Consider the following 20,052-nt stretch of genomic DNA (forward strand, 5'->3'; position numbering starts at 1 on the left):
GGCAGGCAGCCGGGGGGGGGAGGGGCGGGGGGGTGGGGAGAAGAGAGGGAGTACCAGGCTGGTAGCCAGCAGCCACTAGGGACCCTACCAGTGCACAGATTTCGTGCACTGGGTCTCTAATAACATATAAAGACACCATATATATATCACCAATAGCACAGACAGAAGAGGGAGGAATGGTTCTATTGAGAAAGAAAATGACACTAGGCAGTAATGTGAATCCAGAGGAATGCCTCCTTCTCTTAAGAAATATACTAAATTAATCTTTCAATGGTGTTGTCACTCAGTCCCCTCCATAAACTAAAATCCCATCTGTACTATCATTGATACAATAGAACACTCCACTGAAGACCAGAACACACATTCTTGTCAAGTGCACATGGACCATTCTCCAGGAAGGCAATATGCCAGGCAATAAAACAACTAAGTATGTGTTTTTACAATGGAGTTTAATCAGAAGTCAACAGAAGGAAATTTGGGAAAGCCTAATACTTGGAAATTAAACATACATCTAAATAACCCATGTGTCAAAAAAGAAATCACAGTAACAATTAAAAAGTGTTTTGAGCCTCCCCCGCAACCCCAGCCCTCTTCCCCAGACAGAGGACAGAGTGCTAGTGCAGGAGACACCCACTGGTAGTTCAAGGGACACCACCAGGCTTGCAACCAGGGCAGCAAATTCATCCCAGACAATCCCCCTGAACGTGCCCCCAAGGCCCCCTTTTCTCTGACTTCTTAGGGAGCCAAAGCAAACCAACCTAGGCTGATTTCCCCAGCCCTTTGTTTCACTGTCCCCAGCTTTAATAAACATCCTCTAAAATTCACCTGGACTTGTGTTGTGAAATCTTTCCTGCATGAAGTCCCACATACTACTAACTAGCCCAGCCGTGGGCAAACTAGCCGAAAGAGCGGAGGGTTCTCTTGCTCTCCCCTCCGCTCCTTTACTTTGAATTTATATTAGTTCACACAAACACTCCATCCATGCTTTTGTTCCGGCCCTCCGGTCCAGTTTAAGAACCCATTGTGGCCCTCGAGTCAAAAAGTTTGCCCACCCCTGAACTAGCGCTAAGTAGACCCACCAAGGGCCAGGTCCCCTTCCCAGTAACACTAGTGTGGCAGATAACTGATAGTGCTGAAGACACCCAGTCATGGTATTGGAGACATCCACTGCTAGTGCAGGAGACACCCACTAGTGTAGGGGGCACCCCATGGTAATATAGGAGACCCCACTAGTAGCACAGGAGGCATCTGTTGCTAGTGTTGGAGACACTCACTACTTGTTGAGACACATCTTTGTAGCTCTCAGCCACTCTGAGGCATCAACTACATAGGCAAAATCTTTCGTTTACAGTGGTCCATGGTGCACAGAAAAGTGAGGGGCTATCATAGGGTCCACTGGCTCAGCAGGTAAAATGCGTGGAAAGTGCACTCAGCATGTGTGTGTATGGTCGTCAACTAAGTTCATTTCTTCTGTCCACCTGGTGAAGGATGTGTGAACATTCCACCCCAAACTTCCCAGTTTGGCAACAGGATCATTTGGGCTCAAGGCAGTTGAGAAGCAGATAGTAGAAAAGCTGCAAGTCCTCCCACTGCCTAAAAGGACTGAGTCAGTCACAGGAGACAATGAGATCCCTCAGCATGTTTCTGACTCTGGGAATTTCCATAAACTCCCTTTAACCAGCCCTTCTACCTTGGTACTGCTTCATACTGTCATTTCCCACGAACTTGTTCTTTATTGCAGTGGCTGCAGAAGCCGGACTTCTATGCTGCTGCTGGAGTTACTCATTTCCTCTGGGTGTCTTCCATGTGCATGAGGTGTATGTGTTAATAAACTTCTTTTTCTCATTAATCTTTTATTACAGGGGTCCAGACAGGGATCAGATGGGTGGAGGGAATATTTTCCCTCCTTCACACTGGTGTCCAGCTTTGCTCCAAAGCCTTGGTTAGGTGTCCATCCTGCTGTTCTTGGGGCAGTGGTGTGCTCCTCCAAACTCGCACCCTGAGGCTGTCTCACCTCCTGGCTTCAGGTGGCCATCCAGGAAATCCCAAACATTGAAGTCCAAATCTTGCTTCAGGCAAGAACCAATAAGTACCTCAGATTCTCAACAGGAAGTGAAACAGTAGGCAGTCAACTGGGAAAGGATGGGGAAACTTTCCCAGCCAGAAAAGTGGCAGAATCCTGGCTTGACTGAGAAAAACCTCCCGGGTACGTAATTTGAAAGAATTGTTCAAAGTGGTACATACATTAAAAAAAGTCCAACAATGGGAGAATGAGTAAATAAATAATCAAGTAACTAGCTATTGAAGACCATGGAACCTAGAACAGTTGATAAGATTATTTTTAAAAAAGAATGCCATGGCAGTTGCATGAAATGCAGTCAGTCACTGTGTTCCCAACTTTGCTGTGGATGGCAGGCCTTTGCCCATAGACCCTCCCACCCAATTTAAAACAGTGGCATCAGACAATGGTTAGTTTATTTACTGTAAGGATGGTCCTTATCACACATAAAATCTCAGGGTACACGCCTTCTTGTGGGAAAAGCACCGAAACAAGCCAATAAAAATCCTGGATTGGGGTGGGGGAGGTCTATGCAGTTTCACCCCTTGCCCAGGCAAGGGCCAGTGTCTTTCCTCAGCTAGTGCTCAGCTCTGGGATGAGAAGGAGCATCTGCAGAAGCCCACAGTGGCCCATGCTGGGGGACTTGAGGGCTTGTACCCAGGTTCCTCAGACCCTTTATGCAGTACCTTTTGCTCTGAGCACTCTTCCTCTGGCCTTTCTAATGCCCTCTTCTCTGATGACTTCTGCAGCCCGATTAATGGGGCATCCACATCCAGCACCATTTTCTAGGACCAGACCCTGAGACAGGCTGATGGACTCACCTCCCTCCCAGCGGCCTCACAAGACAGCAGCTCTTTGGGGATGCAGCCCTGGGGCTGTCAAGGACTCAGGCTGAAGCCTCAGAAAGTTCCACAGGCCCTGGCCTCAACGCTGACCAGCCGGGCTCCTGCAAACAGAGCTCCCCAGGACCCTGGCTTGGGCTATGCAGAGGACTTGTGAGCAATGCACTGGTGACATTAGATGTCCATGGAGGGTCACCTGGGAGATGTTGCTGGCCACACAGTGCTGACTTCCCAGGAATGACAGTGGGAGAGGGATTTTACTAAGAGCACAAAGTGGCATTGGAGTTCTTCCTGTGGCTCAGGACACCCTTGAAGCCTCAAAGGCATGAGACACCTGCTCACTGGGAAGCCAGCCCATCCCCAAGGCCTCCCTTGGGTCGGCAGATGGTCATGGGGGTGGGGCTGCTAGACAGAGGTGAGAAGAGGGCCCGAAGTGTCCCTGAGAAGGGCGTCTCAGGGAAGGCATACAGTAGTGACCCATCGGTGGCGCTGTAGAATGCCAGGTGCCCGGCCTCATAGTCCAGAAAGATGCCTACACGCCGGGGTGGGTCTCGAAGGGGGGCAAAGGCCCGCTCAGAGGAGTTGTAGAAGCCCCCCAGGAACACCAGGATCCAGAACCCATTGCCTGCAAAGAGTTCACCCTTCTCCTTACGGTTGGCGTTTTCCCTGCAGACACCCAAGGCCCAGCTGGCACGCTCACCCACCTCCACTTCCCAGTAGTGGCGGCCAGAGCTCAGGGGCTCCCGGCCCAGCACACAGGGCCCGGGGTCAAAGCGCTCGGGGCTGTCAGGCAGGGGCTGCCGCAGGTCCCCCCGCCGCACACTCTGCATGTCTTCTGACAGGACCAGCTCAGGGTTAGCAGTGTCAGGATCCAGCGTTATATCCCCTGCAGACAGAGCAGTGGTCAACTCGGGTCCCTTCTGCCAGCCTGCATGGGGTATGCCCTCAAACATCCTTATAGCTGGCTAGAGTGACTGCTCCCCATCTTGTGTCTTCCTCAAAAGATCACCTAACCACTTGCAGTTGCAACTCAGAATGTTCTGGAAAGTGGTCATACACTGCCTTGCAATTCACTCTCTTGAAATTCAGGAGGAACCTGAGTGCTTTTATGTCTATTCTTCCAATCCTCAGTGTTCCAGCCCAGCTTTCACACTGGGCTCCCCAGGCCTGGGCCTACACAGGTGTCCTGGCACCTGATGGACCGACCTTCACTTTTCCTAAATGCACCAGGACAGCCCAGCCCGGCTGGCCCTCCCTCAGCAGCCTGCCCTGACCCCTCACCTTCTCAGCCATGAACCAGGAGCCTCTGTGCCTTTCCTACCACAGGCCCTGGGATGGGCACTTCTTCTGGACCAGAGCTGGCCAGCTGGGTCCCCCCGCTTGGTATGCTGTAGCACCCACCTCGGAACCTCTGCAGAGCCTCCACCAGCCCCGGGACCCTGCACACGGTCCTCATCTCCATGGGCACCACCTTAGGCGGCTGCAGCTTCACTTCCTGGACCCTGGAGAGGCAGCCAGGTGTCACCCCCAGGGTGGGCCCACCCGTACCCAACCATCTTCCCTAGGGAAAGGTTTGACTCCTACCTGCGCAGGGTGTCCATGATGTCCTGTGGGAGAGACATGTGGTATCAGTGCCCATTACATGCTCTTGCCCCCCTACCTCCATCTGTGTTACAGTGTCCCCCCACATGCCCCTGCAGCCTCACCTGCTCCCTTCCCATCCAGCCCATAGGCACCTTACCTGGCCTCCATTAGCTGCCCTCCCTCATGTCCTGACTCAGAGCCCAACTTCCAGGTAAGGCCTCTCTGCTTAGGTGCTCCTTCCCCCCAAAGTGATACATAAGAGCATTTTACTCAGTGTCACAGGCTGGTTGTAGCCCTGAAATCCACATGTTGGTGTCCTAATGACCAGGACCTCAGAATGCGTCAGTATTTGAAGAATGGGCTTCCTAAAGAGGTGATTATATTAAAATGAGGCCACTAGGGCGGACCCTAATCCCATATGGCTAGTGTCCTTACAGGAAGAGGATATGAGGACACAGGTGTACACTGAGGCAGAGAGGCCTCAGGAGAACCAGCCCTGCCCACATTTGGATCTCAGACTGGGAGAAATAAAGATCTGTTGCTTAAGCCACCTGTGTGTCATTTGTTACACAACCTAAGCTGACAGAGACAATCTGCTATTTGGAATGCCAGCTCCTAACAGTAAACAGCTTGTCTTTTTAGAACACTGCCTAGCACACAGCAGGGACCCAGCTCACTTTGTCAATCAAATTAACCCCACAAGCAGTCATTCTAACTATACTGTGTACCAGCTACCAGGCCAAAAACCAGGATGAAGAGGGCAAGTAAGATGTTGTGCCCAACGTGGGTTTCCTTAGGGGCAGGAAATTTCACACACAGTAGGTGATTCTGTCTGGGGAGCCTGGGGACCTGCTAGGCCTCTAAAGAAAAGGGAGACTAGGGGGTTTGTGAAACCTGAGGATTCATTAGGAAAAACAGAGACAGTGCAGGCCTGGGAGAGGCAGATCTAAAGGGCCAGGTGCAAAGCAGTTACAAACAGCCATCCTTACTTGTTTTACTGGGTAAGGGAAAATGGGGGGGGGGGGGTGTTAGTCTTGGTTGTCACAAGGTCTGAACTGCCCTAACCACTTAGGAGAGGGATGGAGAAACGGCCCCCTGCCCAGGAGTGGGAAGGGGGACCTGGACGCTGAAGGAAGTTGACCTCTGGAGAGATCACCTGGCCACTCTGGGCTGTGGGGACTAGATACCTATGCCTTTAGGAAAACGTTCCGTACCCACAGAGGATGGCTAGGGGGGAATCCTGGAGGGGCGCCCAGGACCCCAAACTCTGGTGTAGCTGGGGCCCTGGGATCATAAGTCACTCAGAATTCTGCTTCTTCTGTTTCCAATGGGGCTCCTGGACAGGTACCAACAGCAGTTCTCAATGGGGTTCAGGATTCGTATCCATTCCCCAGGCAGTGGCATGTCCATAAGACCCTCACCCCAATATTTCACAGGTAGGACACAGGACATCCAGAAGAGGCCAAGCTCAGAGAGCTTGCTCCACCGAGGGCTTCCTCCTTACTGCTCCCAGGTCTGCACCCCTTCCCATTAGAGCCCCTGCATGCCCATTCCAGGCATGTGCTCACCTGCAGCAGTCCCAATGCCGGCAGCTGGCAGCGCCCCTCCAGCTCAGCGACAAGATCAGCTAGCTGGGCGCTCTGTTGCCCAAGGCGGACAGCGCTCTCCTGCAGCGGGGGCAGCACCTCCAGCTCCTCCTCCTCCAGCCTCTGCAGAAGCCGTTGCTCTTCCTCTGCCAGCAGGCGGCGCAGCCGCTCAAACTCTGCGCGCACATTCTGCCGCTGGGTCTCCACCATCTTCTGTGGGGGGGGGGGGGGGGGAGCACCAGCGGGACAGTGAGCCAGGTCCCACAAACCCACCCCGGGGGTTGAGGGTCTAGAGCAGGCGTGCTGCGTTATGAGGAGCATTAGTGTGAACAGCGGCATCCAGCAGTGGGGGCACCAGTGCCCCACCTCCCCAACCCTGGGACCTCAGCGCCCAGCCACCTGCCTGCCACAGGGCACAGGTCTCCTCCGCCTGCGCCTGAAACAGCAGGGCATCTTCCATTTGCTTCTGCAGGTGGTCCAGGGACTTCTCCAGCTTGCCCTGCAAGGAAGTGAGGACAGCCAGTAACCCCACCGGCCCTGTTCCTATTCCCACTGCCCAGCCCCATACAACGGATTGAACAAATTGAATCTGCTCGGAGATGCCCTCTTCCTGGGATGACCTCCCACCACCCAGGCTGACCCAGCCCCTAGCCCATTTTTCCCTTTCTCCAGCCTTCCTGCCTTCCTTCCTCTCCCGACCCTCCCAGCCTGACTCCCTACCTCATCGCAGCCTTCTTTCCTGTGAATCCCTTTACTTCAATGCCTGTCCTGAGCTTGCCAAAGTTCAGCTTCATCGGAAGGCACCAAGGGACACTCACACTTGGATCCAGCTGCCTTGAGCCTGACTTCAGGCAACACCCAACTGTCTACATCAACCCTACTTACCACGGGCTTTCTGGGGCATCCCCAGCATTAAGACAAAGTAGGCACCAGTACAGTGTGGGGGAGAAATAGCAGTTGTGTAAGAGCCCTCTGCCCTCCTCCGCCTGCCTAAAGGCAGGACATGAGTTTCCCAAAAGGGTGGCCACCCTGTACCAGGAAGGGGGCACACTGTCCACCAAAGATGAGGCGTCATCCCTGAATGTGCTGAACAGACCTTACTAAAATAATGCCAAACTTCCAGTAGTTCCCCCATATTATTTCCTCATTCCTTTTCCACAAGTTATTGGGCCTAGCAGCTCAAACCCTTTCCTTTGTCTAGTCACTTCTCCACAATTTATCATCCTCTGTTAAAATGGAATATAAGCTCAAGTCTAAGCACTCATTTCGGTTTTGCACTCTTTCTTCTACGAAGTCATTGTGCCAGATGAAATTTAAGACTAATAAAACTATGTCTTTTCATCTGTTCAGATTAACATTTGTCAGTTTAATTTGCAAGTCTCAGTCACAGAACCTAACAGCGTAGAGTAAAAGGTTTTTCCTCCTCTACAATAGAGTTAAGTGCTGCCCTCTGAGACTTTATCAGGTCAGCTACAAGGAGCCTTTAGAGGGCTGGTGGCCACTCTTCACTCTCACCGTCACTTTCTGTACCCTGATCCGGGTGTTTGGTGACAGGAGTGCAAACCTGCTGGACATGAGTAGACAGACATTCCTGCATGCATGTAATACCCGGAAGTGAGAGGGAAATCCATGTTGAGAGTGGATCATGGAACAGGTTTATTCTGGTACCCCATAGGCTTGTTCTATGACAGTCCTACTGGCCAAGTATTAATTCTAATGCTGATTAAATGCTGTACATGGTGTGCCCCAGCAGACGCAGACACACGCAGACACACGCAGACACACACACACACACACACACACACACACACACACACAGGCTACTGGCTGTAAAGCAAAATGCAAGCCAGTCAATAAGTTTGAAAGATGCCACCGATGCATCAATACCTGGGTTCCAGAAACAAACCCTGCTAAGGCAACAGGCCACGTGAGCCAGGTGAGCTGTTTGCCCCCCCCCCCCCCAGCAGAGGGGGTAGTGCTGGTGTGCGTTTGGGTCTTAAGAAAATGCGTTTCCAGAACAGGAAAACAAGGCTTCTCAGCCTGAGACCTAAGCACAGCTGAGCTCTGATGTATCAGATGGCAGTGGTGTCCCCAAGTAATCCACTCAGAAAGCCTGCCGGGCCCTGGCGTCTGCCTCCCGGAGTAGTTTCTCACCAGGACTTCAGCAATGGCTGAGGCCCCAACTCGGGCCCCACCGGAGATGAACCCTCATTCATCCCACCTGAAGGAAAACCACCTCTGCTGTTCTCTTCCCACTTTCTCCAGCGTTGGGCTCTATCCCAGCCACTGTTCAGTCACCCCGGCCCAGTACCCGCCCTAGACGATGGGCCCTCCCACCATCACAGCCGTACCTCGGCCTCAGAGACCGCCTTCTTCTCCCAGCTCCCCACTGCTGAGTGGTGCCCCAACACTGGGAAAGTGCCGGTCTGGGAAAGGCTAAGCGCCCCCCCCCCCCTTCTCCCCGCAAACAAAACCACAACCCAGGCCAGACCGGAGCCGTGCCCGCGCCCCCGCGCGCACCTTGAGGTCCTCAGCTGCGTCCTGCAGCGGGCGGACGCGGTGCGCCCAATGCTCCCCCGAGCGCTCGCAGGCCGCGCACAGCAGGCGCAGCTCGTCGGCGCAGAAGGACGCCAGCGGCTCGCGGTGAGCGGCGCACACGCCCTGGGGCACCGGGGACGGCGGGTGCAGGCGCCGCGCCATCTCGGCCATCTTGGCCAGCGGGCGGTTGGGCCGCAGATTCCGCTGCGGGGACAGCTCGCGACACTCGGGGCAGGCGTACGGGCCCTCGGGCTGACCCCAACAGCGCCGGATGCACTCGCGGCAGAAGTTGTGGCCGCAGTCGGTCATCACCGGGTCCATGAAGTAGTCGAGGCAGATGGCGCAGGTGGCCTCCTCCTGGAGGTTGGTGGACAAGTCGGAGGCGGCCATGGCGAGGTAAGGCGGAGAAGGCGGCGCTGTCCCCGAGTCGGGCGCTGGCCTGCCGCCGTCGGGACTCTGGGGGACCGGGGGTTCCGGAAACCGGGGGGCGCGGAAGCTGTTGGAACGCTAGGCGCAGAGTGCACGGGGCGCCGCGGCTCCCGGATGCGGGCAGGAAGAAGCACGGCGGAAGCAGGAAGCAGCTGTTTTGGGGGCGGGTTAGAGGAGGTGGGGGTGGAAACACCCGCTTTGGTCCGGGATTGGCTGAGGCCTGTCACGCGGCCCGCGGGAAGGCTGTTTGCCCTCTGACCTGGCGTCTCCGCTGCCGCCCGTGCACGTTCTCGGGGCTCCGGCTCGCCCAGGGGTCGCGCGGTCTGGTTGTTCCTCAGGCCAGGGGAAGGGTGGGATGCCGGGGCCGGGCCAGCGGGGCGCCCCGCATAGTCACTGGGGTCCTCGCGGCGCAGCAACTACGAGGACTGGGGTAGCCCCAGCTGCTCCCGTGCGCCCAGCACGGTCGGAATGAATGGGTGGGAGCGCTCTGCCCGTAGGGACTCTGGTCGTGTTGAGGTAGGAGTGCATTGACTGGAATTTTGGGCTGCTAATGCGCCGGAAACTGCGGGGGTGGGGTTGGGAGTGAAAGGAAAGGACCCGCCCACACCCATGATCCTTACTCCTTGAATTTAACCCCGCACTTCCCGCAGGTTCAAAGGGGGAATGGAAAGGGATGGCAGTGGGCAGCTCTCAGGTTTTTAGGGGTTCAGCTTGAAAACGTGTACGTCCTTGTTTTCCCTATGAAAGACCCAAACGTGGAATTGCTGATAACAAGAAAGGTGGACCCCTCAGGCCACAGGTTTACTTATAACAACCCGAACCAGGAGGACCCAGTGAGTGGCAGATGGAGGGCAACGTGTCTAAAAAAGCTACAGCACCATGGCCTGGTCCCTATGTATTACTTAGAGATTGGTACAGGTTCCCTCTATCAAGCACCTGTGAATACAGTCTGTGGTGTAACTGCTTTAATCACGATTCTATTTCGGCTTGGTGAGCCCGGGGGCCAGCAGGGCCCTCCACTGCTCCACGGAGATAAGCAGGGCAGGTAGCCCGCTGAGCAGGACCACCTCACTTTCCAGAGAAAGTGGAGTGCCCGCGCTCCCTGCCTACACGTCTATCCCTTCACCCACAGTGTCACTGTTGAGATGACCATCTGGCCGGATTTGGGGACCCCAAGGCAAAAGAAGGGCTTCAGGGGGCCTGGGAAGGCTGGCTCGGCATAGGTGTGCAGGTGGGACCCGCTGCTGGCATTGTAGAAAGACACCTCCCCAGCCTCAAAGTCCAGGAAGACGCCCACATGGCTGGGGGGCTCCATCAGTGTGATGGGGATCAGGGTGGACACCGGGGGCTCATACTTCTTTCCCTTGCACAGCTGCACAACCCAGAATCCATTTTCGGGGGACTTAGGGACTCTGTCCGTCCGGCTCACATTGTCCCTGCACACACCTAGGGCCCACAGCGCATCCCCTGTGAGGTTCATGCCCACCTCCCAGTAGTGCCGCCCGGAGGAGAAGGTCTGGCAGCCCACTGCACAGGGGTAGGCCAGGAACCTGTCCTTGCTGCAGGGTGTGCCGTCTGGTGGCGTGCTTAGGTAGTGCCTCTGGTGGCTCTCGTACAGGAGCAGGTAGGGGTACGCTGTGGCAGGGTCGGGTACCACGTTCTCTGCAGACAGGCCCAGCAACAGGGACGGGGCTGAATCATCCCCGTTCTCCCTGATCACCACCCTCCCAGGCCTCCCCTAGGCTGAGTCCAGCTGTGAGCCTGGGTCTCTGCATGGGCCATACCCCAGCTGCCAATGTTGGTGGTGCCAAGGAGATGAGCTGGAGACCATTTGGGCATCTGGGAGTGGCAGGTAAGGGTAGGATGTGAATTCCCAGTGGACATCAAGGCTCCCGGGGTGGCTCTGGTCAAGAGACAGGCCCCACTTACCTTGGAAACTCTTGAACACCTCTATCTGCCCGGGGACTCTGCAGACAGTCCTCAGCGAGATGGGGGTAGCCTCTGGGTACTGCACACTCAAGCTGTTCTTCCTCCAGAGGGGACAGATGTTACTGACCCCTCTGGCCCCATGTGAAGCCCTCCCTGCCTGCACCTCAGGTGGTCATATACCTGTCCAGAGGCTCCTTCATATCCTGCGAAAACACGGAGAGAGGGAGGTCCGCTACATCTTGTTAGGAATCTGGGGCGTCCCCAAGCCCCCTGTGTGGACATTTCTGGCCTGCAGAGCAAGGAGAATTCTTAATGCTTTCCCGTTACACTCTTTCCAATTTTCAGAATGGATCCCTTTCTCTTGGCCACCCAGGTCTCCTGCTGTCCCCCTGCATGTTAGTAAGAACACAAAAGCTGTCCTGCTCTCGACTAGTGGGGAAGGCATGGGGGACCCAAGGGTGCTTCCACACTGCAGGCCTTGGGCAGCTCAGGAGTGTTTAGTGGGTGGCGAATAGGCTGCTTTTTACTAGAAGACCAAGTATTCCCCAAAGTTGGGGTGAGTGCATAGTCTGTTAACTAAACCAGGACACTGTTGTCCCAAGATGCCTGTACATCTCGCCAGGAGACTGGTGCTGACCTTGCATGTGGCATTTGCTTCAGTTGTATAAACACGCTGTGTGTATGTGTGTGTGATGGTTCAGGCACGAAATATGTTTTTTGCTATGGGTTCCATTTTTCCACACAATTCACAAGACAGTTACCCACTTGTCGGCCAACATAATCACTCCCACTTCTCTGGCCTCCCATGCAGGCCCATCCCTGGCAGGCCAGCTGCACCTGCTCCCCCATTCCAAACCCTCAGCAGGATCACATGACTTGCTCCTGCCTTGAACTCACCTGGCCAGACCTGGCTGGTATGTCCCTGCCCCAAGTCACCAAGTGGATGACGGCTGCCCCTGAGCCATCCCCCGCCCCTCAGACTAGGAAGGGAATGCAGAACACAGGTGTCTAGGACTGATTGTGTCCCCCAAGCCCACATGTTGGAGCCCAGCCTCCAGGACCTCAAATGAGGCTATATTTGGAGATGGGGCCTTTAAAAGGTGATGAAGGTGAAATGAGGTCACAACGGTGGGCCCTAATCCAATGTGACTTGGTGACCTTAGCAGAGCAGGACAGCTGCACAGAGGACGACCATGTGCAGACACAGGGAGGACATAGCATCCACACACCAAGGAGAGAGGCCTCCAGAGAACCAGTCTTCCAGCCTCCAGGCTGAGAAATAAATGTTTCAGCCCCCAGCCTGTGGTATTTGTTACACAGCCTGAGCTGATGGAAGACAGAGCCTTCCCTGTTGGTCTGTATTTGCCCTGGCAGGTCCACCACACCTGGGCCAGAACATGTGTCCACCCCACCCAGCCAGGTGAGCAGGTGAGTCTCACCTGCAGCATCTGCAGTGGCTCCCGAGTGCTACAGTCCTCCAGCCGCATCAGCAGGGTCTCCAGGGAGCAGCTCTGCTGCTCTAGTGCAACCATACTCTCCTGCAGCCTGGCAGTGGTGTCCTGCTCCTCCTGCCGCAGGGCCTGCAGGAGGCGCTGCTCCTCCTCCACTAGGAGGGCAGCCATCTTCTTGAACTCTGTCACAATGAGCCGTCTCTGCTCCCTCACCTTCTCCTGCAGGGTGGGACCTGGAGGTGAGGCACTGCCAGGGGACTACCATGCTGTGCCCCCCGACTTGGAGGGGCCACTCCGGGGATGCCGGCACATCTCATGGCCACAGTGACCCACAGAAAACCAGCACAGCCGGGGCCGGGGGGCCACACAGAGCCCCCATCACTGTGGGGTGACCCCATGACCCCAAATGGCCATCAAGGCCTCTGTGTACCCCTCAGTCCCTGCTTCAAAGTGGCCAATCGGGGCTGAGTGCACATTCTCAGTCCTGACTCTGGTGGGAATTCTGTGCCTTTCCTGGGTCTTATGCTGTCATCCACCTCGAGGGTCCACAGCTTCTAGAAGCCCTGCAGTACCCTGGGGCCTGGCCAGGCCTTCCCGCCCGTTCCTCAAGGTCTCAGCACCTGCCTGCCACTCGGCCAAAGCCTGCTGCTCCCTGGTCTGCAGCTTCTGGGTCTTCGCCATTTCCTCCCGCAGGTGCCCCATGTCGCCCTCCAGCTTCAGCTGCAGACAACAGACCGCGGGATAGGAGTTAGAGGCCCCCTGCACACCCACATCAGGAGGTGCCCTCTGAAGCTGCATTCTAAGGGGGATGGACATACACCCCATAACATGCCCCTTGGGCGTGAGGATTATTTTGAGCTGGTGAGCTGGAGGCAGAAAAACATCTTCCGAGGCTCCTGTTAGGTGACTAAAAGCAGAAACTGCTGAGGAATGAGGGTTGCCAGGAATCCGCCTCCCAGGGGAAGTTTTATGGCCCTGAAGGAGGTGGAAAGTGGGATACCACTGATGAACTTTATCTTTTGTTAGTTTCCCCAAAATATTTACTTTCTGTTACTATCTGAAAGTTCGTGTTCCCCCAAATTCACAAGTTAAATACTAACCCCCAAGGAGAATGGGGCCTTTGGGAGGTGATGAGGTCTGAAAGGTGGAGCCCTCAGGAATGGGGTTAATGGGGAAGAAGGGGCTTCCCCACCGTGAGGACAGTGAGAAGTTGGCTGTCCATGAACTGGGAAGGAGCCCCCTCCCGACTGTGCTGGTGCCCTGATCTTGGACTTCCAGCCTCCAGAGCCATGAGCATGAAGTTCTTGCTATTTATAAGCTGCCCCGTCTTGTGTTCTGTGACAGCAGCTGGAATGGACCAAGCCACTTTCCCAGTTGCTGCCCTTGAGAGCCTGTCACCTTTCCCTTTGTCTCTTCCAAATGTACTATTCCTTGTTCAGATGCTAGACAGAACCACTTAGCCAGCCACACACATCACTGTGCTTTCTTCCCTGTGACGTGCGGGCCACATGTGTTAACAGTTTGCCTTTCTCTCCTTGATTTGTCTTTTCTCAGTCTGATTTAGGGTGGAAGAAAAAGGCTCTTTCCTCCCCTACAAAGGGTCACCTGGCCTGCCCACACAGATGGCTTTGAGGCTACTTTGTCAGCCTGGGCTCCTGAATAACTGTGGAGGGGATGCTCTGCTGGCCCTGCCACCTGCCTGCTTTATTGTGGGAGCTACAGACACTTCCACTGTTGGGTCCAGCATACAGGGCTGTTGGTTACAGCGGTTGTTCTCCTATCTGACTGATACACCCCTGGACACACAGACACACACTCAGGCCTCGACCCCTGGGCCCACCTTGTGCTCCTTCACGGCCTCCTCCACCGGGACCACTCTGTGAGGCCTGTGTTTCTGGGACTCCCTGCAGACCACGCAGATGGGGCTCTGGTCATCTTCGCAGAAGAGTTTGAGCACCTCCTGGTGCACCTGGCACAGATCCCTGCTCTGGATGCCCGGGTGCTGTCGTGCCATCTCAGCCACCTTGGTCAGCAGGCGGTTGGGCCGCAGGGTCCTCTGGGGGGACAGCTCGCGGCACTCGGGGCAAGGGAAGATGCCCCTGCGCTTCCTCCTGCCCTTCTTGCCTTTGGCCTTCTCCCAAGTCAGCCGGATGCACTCACGGCAGAAGTTGTGGCCACAGGTGGTCATCACAGGGTCGGTGAAATAATCAAGGCAGATGGAGCATGTCGCCTCCTCCTGCAGCTTTCTGGAAAGTTCCACGGCATCCATGGCTCCTAGGAAAGAAACAGAGTATCCGGCCACACCCTCTGCCCAGAGCCCCAGGCACTTGAGGTGTCCTCTTGCAGAGAGCACTGAACACGGTCCTGTTAGGGCACCTGGCTTGTCTTCAGTACGAGGCATAGGTGCCTCTGAAAGCTGACACCCTCTCCACAACCAAGTTCCAGCCAGGTTCCCCTAAGCTGCCACCTGTCTCCGCCTAGCCATGCCCAGTTTTCCATTTAGAGCCCATCCCACCCCTCCTATGGTGAATGTGCAGGAATCCTGCTAGTCAGTTTGTCAAGAAGATCCCTCCCCATTTCTCTTCATTGCGATTTTCCATCACTAACCCCCTCACCTTGCCCTTGGCCATCCTCCCACTGTGTGGGCTACAGTAGGAGATGACCCCATCTTCCTCCCTATTGCAATAATCTTGAATAAGGTCTTCCTTACCAGTTTAACCAGTGTCAGAATCAGTTTTTCTTTAACAGGACATCCATGCAACAAAGGAAAGGAGGACTTTAAAAGGAAAAATCAGAGTTGGAAAAGTTCTCTGCTTGACCAAACTCTATTCAGGCTCCCAGAACTTTCCAAATAGGCCCTGGGCTTCCGTGTTTGTGTCTGCGTTATCCGAGTTTAATAAGAATCCCAATGTGTGGGTTTAGACAGAAGCCCCTACCCAGAGGCTTCCTGTTAGTAATTTCCTATCACTAACCCACCTTGACCATAAATCCCCACTGGCCCATCCTGTACTGAGAGTTGAGCTTTCTGTGGGGTTCTGTGCTGTTCCCTTCGGCAGTCCTGAATAAAATGTTCTTACTGCTCTAACTACCACCCAGCTCTGGTTTCCTTTGCCAAGATACAGGGCAGAAGACACACGATGATTCATGCATGCACACATATGCACACAAACATATGTACTCACACACAGGGGCACATGCACACACTTTGGTGTTCGAACATTCATGCTCTTATGCAGTTCAGATCCAAAGTCTCCCCATGCACCTCATGGGGTGGTCACTGGGGCGAGTCAGAGTTGACCTGAAAGTCATTTCTGAACCACAGCACTATCTGGTCCCTGCCCTGCCATCACCCAGAGAGATGGTGCTGATATTTCAGACACTGGGTTCACCCTGTGGAAGCTGCCTCTCTCTACGCAGAGCCCTTGGGGTCAGTCCCTCCTGCTGCCTACCCACCTGAAGCTGGATGGGCATAGGATGGTCTGGTGGGCACCGGTCTGGGCCAGGTTCAGGGGAAGGGGGCCAAGGGCTCTGGGTCAGTGAGGTGGACCCTTGGCCCTCGGTCCTGGGGATGCTCCTGTAATTAGGGCTAAACCAGGTGACCCTTCTGGTTCCAACTGGTAACCACCTTCAAGCTGGGGCCTCAGTGTACGGACGCCCACAGGGTGACCACCGGACCGCCCCGGGATAGACTGGTACTCACCGGGGAGAGGGGTGCACGCTGCCCGACCAGGCGCCCCGGACTGCGACCACGAGCGCAAACAGAGGCGCTGGAAAACCTGCGTTTGCGCCACAGAGACCAGGGGGAGGGGGAGGGACGGTGGCCTCAGGGGCGCGGGCTTTGTGGCGTCAGCAGAGGCTAGGAGGCCTTAGGGGGTGTGTGAGTGTGCGGGGAGGACTGGGGTGGTGGTGTCAGCAGCCAGGGGCAGGGGCGGGAGCAGACTTGGGCGGGTGAAAGGTGGAGGGCAGTGGGTGCAGGGGAGGGATTTTGGATAGACCAACGGGGATGGGCCAGGGGTGAGGATAGGGACCGCACCTTAAGGGTGGACATGTGGTATGAGGGATAGGAAAAGCTTTGGGAAGAAGGGGAGAGGGCAGCAGGGGCGTGGGGTGTGCCTGGCGTTGGGAGGAAGGTAAAGGTGATAGAGGCAGCAGAAACCGGCGCCCAATTGGGGAAGTGATGGCGGTCGTTGGGAGAAGTGATGAGGGTCTGGGCTCCAGGCGGCACCCGGGAGGAAGGAGAGGGGCGGCGCCCGGACCCGGGTTAGGAGGGGCGGGCGGGTTCAGAGGGGCACCGGACAGGGTGGGTCCGTGAGGGTCTTGCCAGCGGTGGAGGTGATTTGGGTGGGTCGCTGACCCCCAACCCTGACCTAGCCCTGCCCTGGCTATTGGCTGCGCACACCCAGAGTCCTACCCCTGGGGAGCGGACATATGAGGAAACTAAGGTTCGCGCCACCGCCAAAGGGCCGAGCAACAGACGGGCCTCATCTCCAGGGCGCGCGGGTGTAGACGGCCAGGCTGTGGATGTAGGCAGATGGCTAGCTTTCCCGGTGCGCAGCCGGGTGTGTTTCTTGGGTGGTGCCTCCTTAGCAGAACACGACAGGACGGAGTTGGACTACGTAGTCCTGCCTGCGCCTGCCAGTGCTCGGGAGGGGAGGGGAGGGACCGAGGAGGGCAGACAATGCTCATGGGAGCATCATCCGCGCATGCCTTCTAGGGTCCTGACTCATGGCATGAGTTGAGGGTTTCTTTCAATTTAGGAAATTGAATTTAGAAAAACTTTAAAACAAAAATTAAAGAAAACACACAAGAGAACAATGGACCCCATATATAAATTGTCCAGATAAGTATTTCACTGTATTTGCTTCATTTGTCCTGTTCTTTAGTATTGGCTGAAGGTTAAAAAACAAACAACAAATCCCACAAATCACTAGATTCACCTCTACGTGCTTCTGCAAAGGAGAAAAAACTTTCCCCCTAACCTCTTGGTTCAGTGGCTGGGGCTTGCTAATTTAACTGAAAAAGCCTGATCAACAGGAAAAAAACGCGCACACACCAGTTTGTAGTATGTATTTGGGCTTCCACAAAGGAAGTAGCTGGCTTGTTAAGCAGGTAAAGTTAAAAGTTTTTATGTAAAACTTAGGGGAAAGGAAGGGGGAGAAATGGCCTCTGGGAAAAACAAATAGGCTTCTTTAGGAAATACCAAAAGGGTGTGGATGAAAAGGGGCCACAGACTAACCCAGACAAGCTGGGGGGTGGGTGGGTGGGGGGCTGTGTCAATGCAAGGAACATTCACACCTGTGAAGAATTTTTGTGAGCTTATTTGAGCCAAACTGGCGACAACTGACAGGAAGCAAAATCTCAAAGGATTGAGATAATGCTCTGGAGAATGGCAGTTTTGCACCTTATTTTATACACTAGAGGCCTGGTGCATGAAATTCATGCACGAGTAGGGTCTCTAGGCCTGGCCAGCCAGGGCCTTCCTTCATTCCACACCGCCTCCTGGTGGTCAGCGCATGTCATAGCGAGCGCTCCAACTCCCGGTCTCCCGGTCGAACTCCCGAGGGGACACTTTGCATATTAGCCTTTAATATATATAGATTACAATCAAAAGAGGGGATGTGGGTTACTTGAAATCCACTGTGATAGATTAGGGGACGTGGGAGAAAGCAAAGGGGAAACCTCTGGGATTAGATAAAAAGTAAAGTGATAGACACACTTTAAAAATATATATATATTTTTATTGATTTCAGAGAGGAAGGAAGAGGGAGAATCATTGATCAGCTGCCTCCTGCATGAGCCCTACTGGGGATCGAGCCCCCCATCACACCAGTTGGTTGACACACACTTCTTTTACTGAGGTGGGTGCAGGATAGTTAACAGTCAGCAATTAACTCAATAACAATGAGATTACTTGTGGTCTCTGCAGAGCAGTGCCGGGGTTCTTGTCCCAGCATTAAGAAGGGTTCAGCAATCTGGAGAAAGGCTGTGTGTAGATGAAGGAGGAGTCCAAAGATGAAAGATAGTTTTGAAAGGCATTGGGGGTCAGAGGAGCTTCAGCTAAAGGAGCTAAAGACTTCTCCTTGACTCAGGACCCCCTAAGGCAGTGGTTCTCAACCTTTCTAATACCACGACCCTTTAATACAGTTCCTCATGTTGTGGTGACCCCCAACCATAAAATTATTTTTGTTGCTACTTCATAACTGTAATTTTGCTACTGTTATGAATCGTAATGTAAATATCTGTGTTTTCCAATGGTCTTAGGCTCTACAGGTAGAGAACTGCTAGCAGGGTCACCTAAGACCATCGGAAAACAGATATTTACATTACGATTCATAACAGTAGCAAAATTACAGTTATGAAGTAGCAACAAAAATAATTTTATGGTTGGGGGTCACCACAACATGAGGAACTGTATTAAAGGGTCGTGGCATTAGAAAGGTTGAGAACTACTGCTCTAAGGTTGAGATAATACACTTCAAAGGGTAGGGTACAGAAGCATTGTCAGATTGGGGAATAGCCTACAGCTGTTCAGGTGTTTGGCCAACAGGAGGCAATAACATGTAGATTAAGAAGCCCTGAGCTGTCTGGCAGCAGACAATCATCCTATTCAGGTTTGGGGGAGATGACTATTAGCTGTTCCAACAGGTAATTACATATGTGACTCAGCCCTTGTTGAGCCCCCAAGTTTCATCAACCTTTTGATAAAACTCTTGTAATTATGACATGCTGGAATTGGCTCCCAGCAAGCAGTGCCTGTGCTTTGAGCGGTCCAGAAAACGGAAAGTTACTTTGACAATCCAACAATACGTTAGCGTAGATGCAAAAAGACAATAGACAGACTTAGTTATGGTAAAGATTGACCTTTTTTTAAAAAAATATATTTTATTGATTTTTTTACAGAGAGAAAGGGAGAGGGATAGAGAGTTAGAAACATTGATGAGAGAGAAACATCCATCAGCTGCCTCCTGCACACCCCCTACTGGGGATGTGCCCACAACCAAGGTACATGCCCTTGACCGGACTCGAACCTGGGACCCTTCAGTCCGCAGGCCGACGCTCTATTCACTGAGCCAAACCGGTCAGGGCAAGATTGACCTTTTTGAGGGAAGACACCAGCCTAGGATATGTCTACCCACCACAAACTGCTTTTTAGCTAGAAAAATTAATTTCAGACCATCCTTTGTGGTTACTTTAGGTCTCAGTTTGCAAGGCTGACTTTCCTTCCTCCTCCTCTCCTGCATTCTTTTGTGAGGAGAGGTTTTAACCCTTTGTTCTTAAAACAAAGCCCTCTTACAAGTGGTCTGCAAAGCTTTTTGGCTTTGTTTAATTTCCTGCCTCAGTTTACCTATTCCACTTGTCCCCGAATTTTTCTAGCTTTTCATTGTCCTATAACATCCCCCTGCCCAAGACTTCCAGCCCTAAAATATTTTTGAGTTGACAAGGGAGGATGGTCTATCTTCTATAATTGCTTCCTGCTGACAATTGGTCCTGTGTCAAGATATGGAAGTCTCTCTCCCTGTGTAATTGAAGGGAATGGGATCTGAGACTGGAACAGAGAGGCGGTTGGTTGACTCTTCTAAAGTGGGGAGGGGCTGGAACCCCTGAAACATCATCATATTGACATGGAATTGCTG

The 20,052-nt window shown here is 53.9% G+C and overlaps 2 protein-coding genes across 3 annotated transcripts; both read right to left on the reverse strand.

Annotated features, from left to right (window-relative positions):
* Window positions 1-432: 432 nt before the first annotated feature.
* TRIM11 (tripartite motif containing 11) lies at window positions 433-9,187 on the reverse strand. Its single transcript, XM_080673125.1, has 6 exons — window positions 8,592-9,187; window positions 6,475-6,570; window positions 6,054-6,284; window positions 4,486-4,508; window positions 4,303-4,403; window positions 433-3,787 (listed from the first exon to the last, which is right to left on the reverse strand). The coding sequence occupies exons 1-6, from the start codon at window positions 8,997-8,999 to the stop codon at window positions 3,240-3,242; spliced, it is 1,407 nt and encodes a 468-aa protein (XP_080529251.1). The 5' UTR covers window positions 9,000-9,187; the 3' UTR covers window positions 433-3,239.
* A 965-nt stretch (window positions 9,188-10,152) lies between these two features.
* Window positions 10,153-16,187, reverse strand: TRIM17 (tripartite motif containing 17; the record flags this gene model as incomplete). 2 transcript variants are annotated; one of them, XM_080673124.1, is made up of 7 exons in its annotated part: window positions 10,153-10,700; window positions 10,968-11,068; window positions 11,148-11,170; window positions 12,407-12,637; window positions 13,043-13,138; window positions 14,259-14,692; window positions 16,119-16,187. In XM_080673124.1, 6 exons carry the CDS (start codon window positions 14,685-14,687, stop codon window positions 10,153-10,155), a joined length of 1,428 nt encoding a protein of 475 aa, XP_080529250.1. The 2 variants fall into 2 exon arrangements, with proteins under 2 accessions (XP_080529250.1, XP_080529249.1); XM_080673123.1 differs by lacking the exon at window positions 16,119-16,187 and having other exon boundaries at window positions 14,259-14,819.
* Between the last annotated feature and the right edge of the window lie 3,865 nt (window positions 16,188-20,052).

Source organism: Plecotus auritus (genome assembly GCF_963455305.1).
Source record: "Plecotus auritus genome assembly, chromosome: 6".
Taxonomy (NCBI): Eukaryota; Metazoa; Chordata; class Mammalia; order Chiroptera; family Vespertilionidae; genus Plecotus; species Plecotus auritus.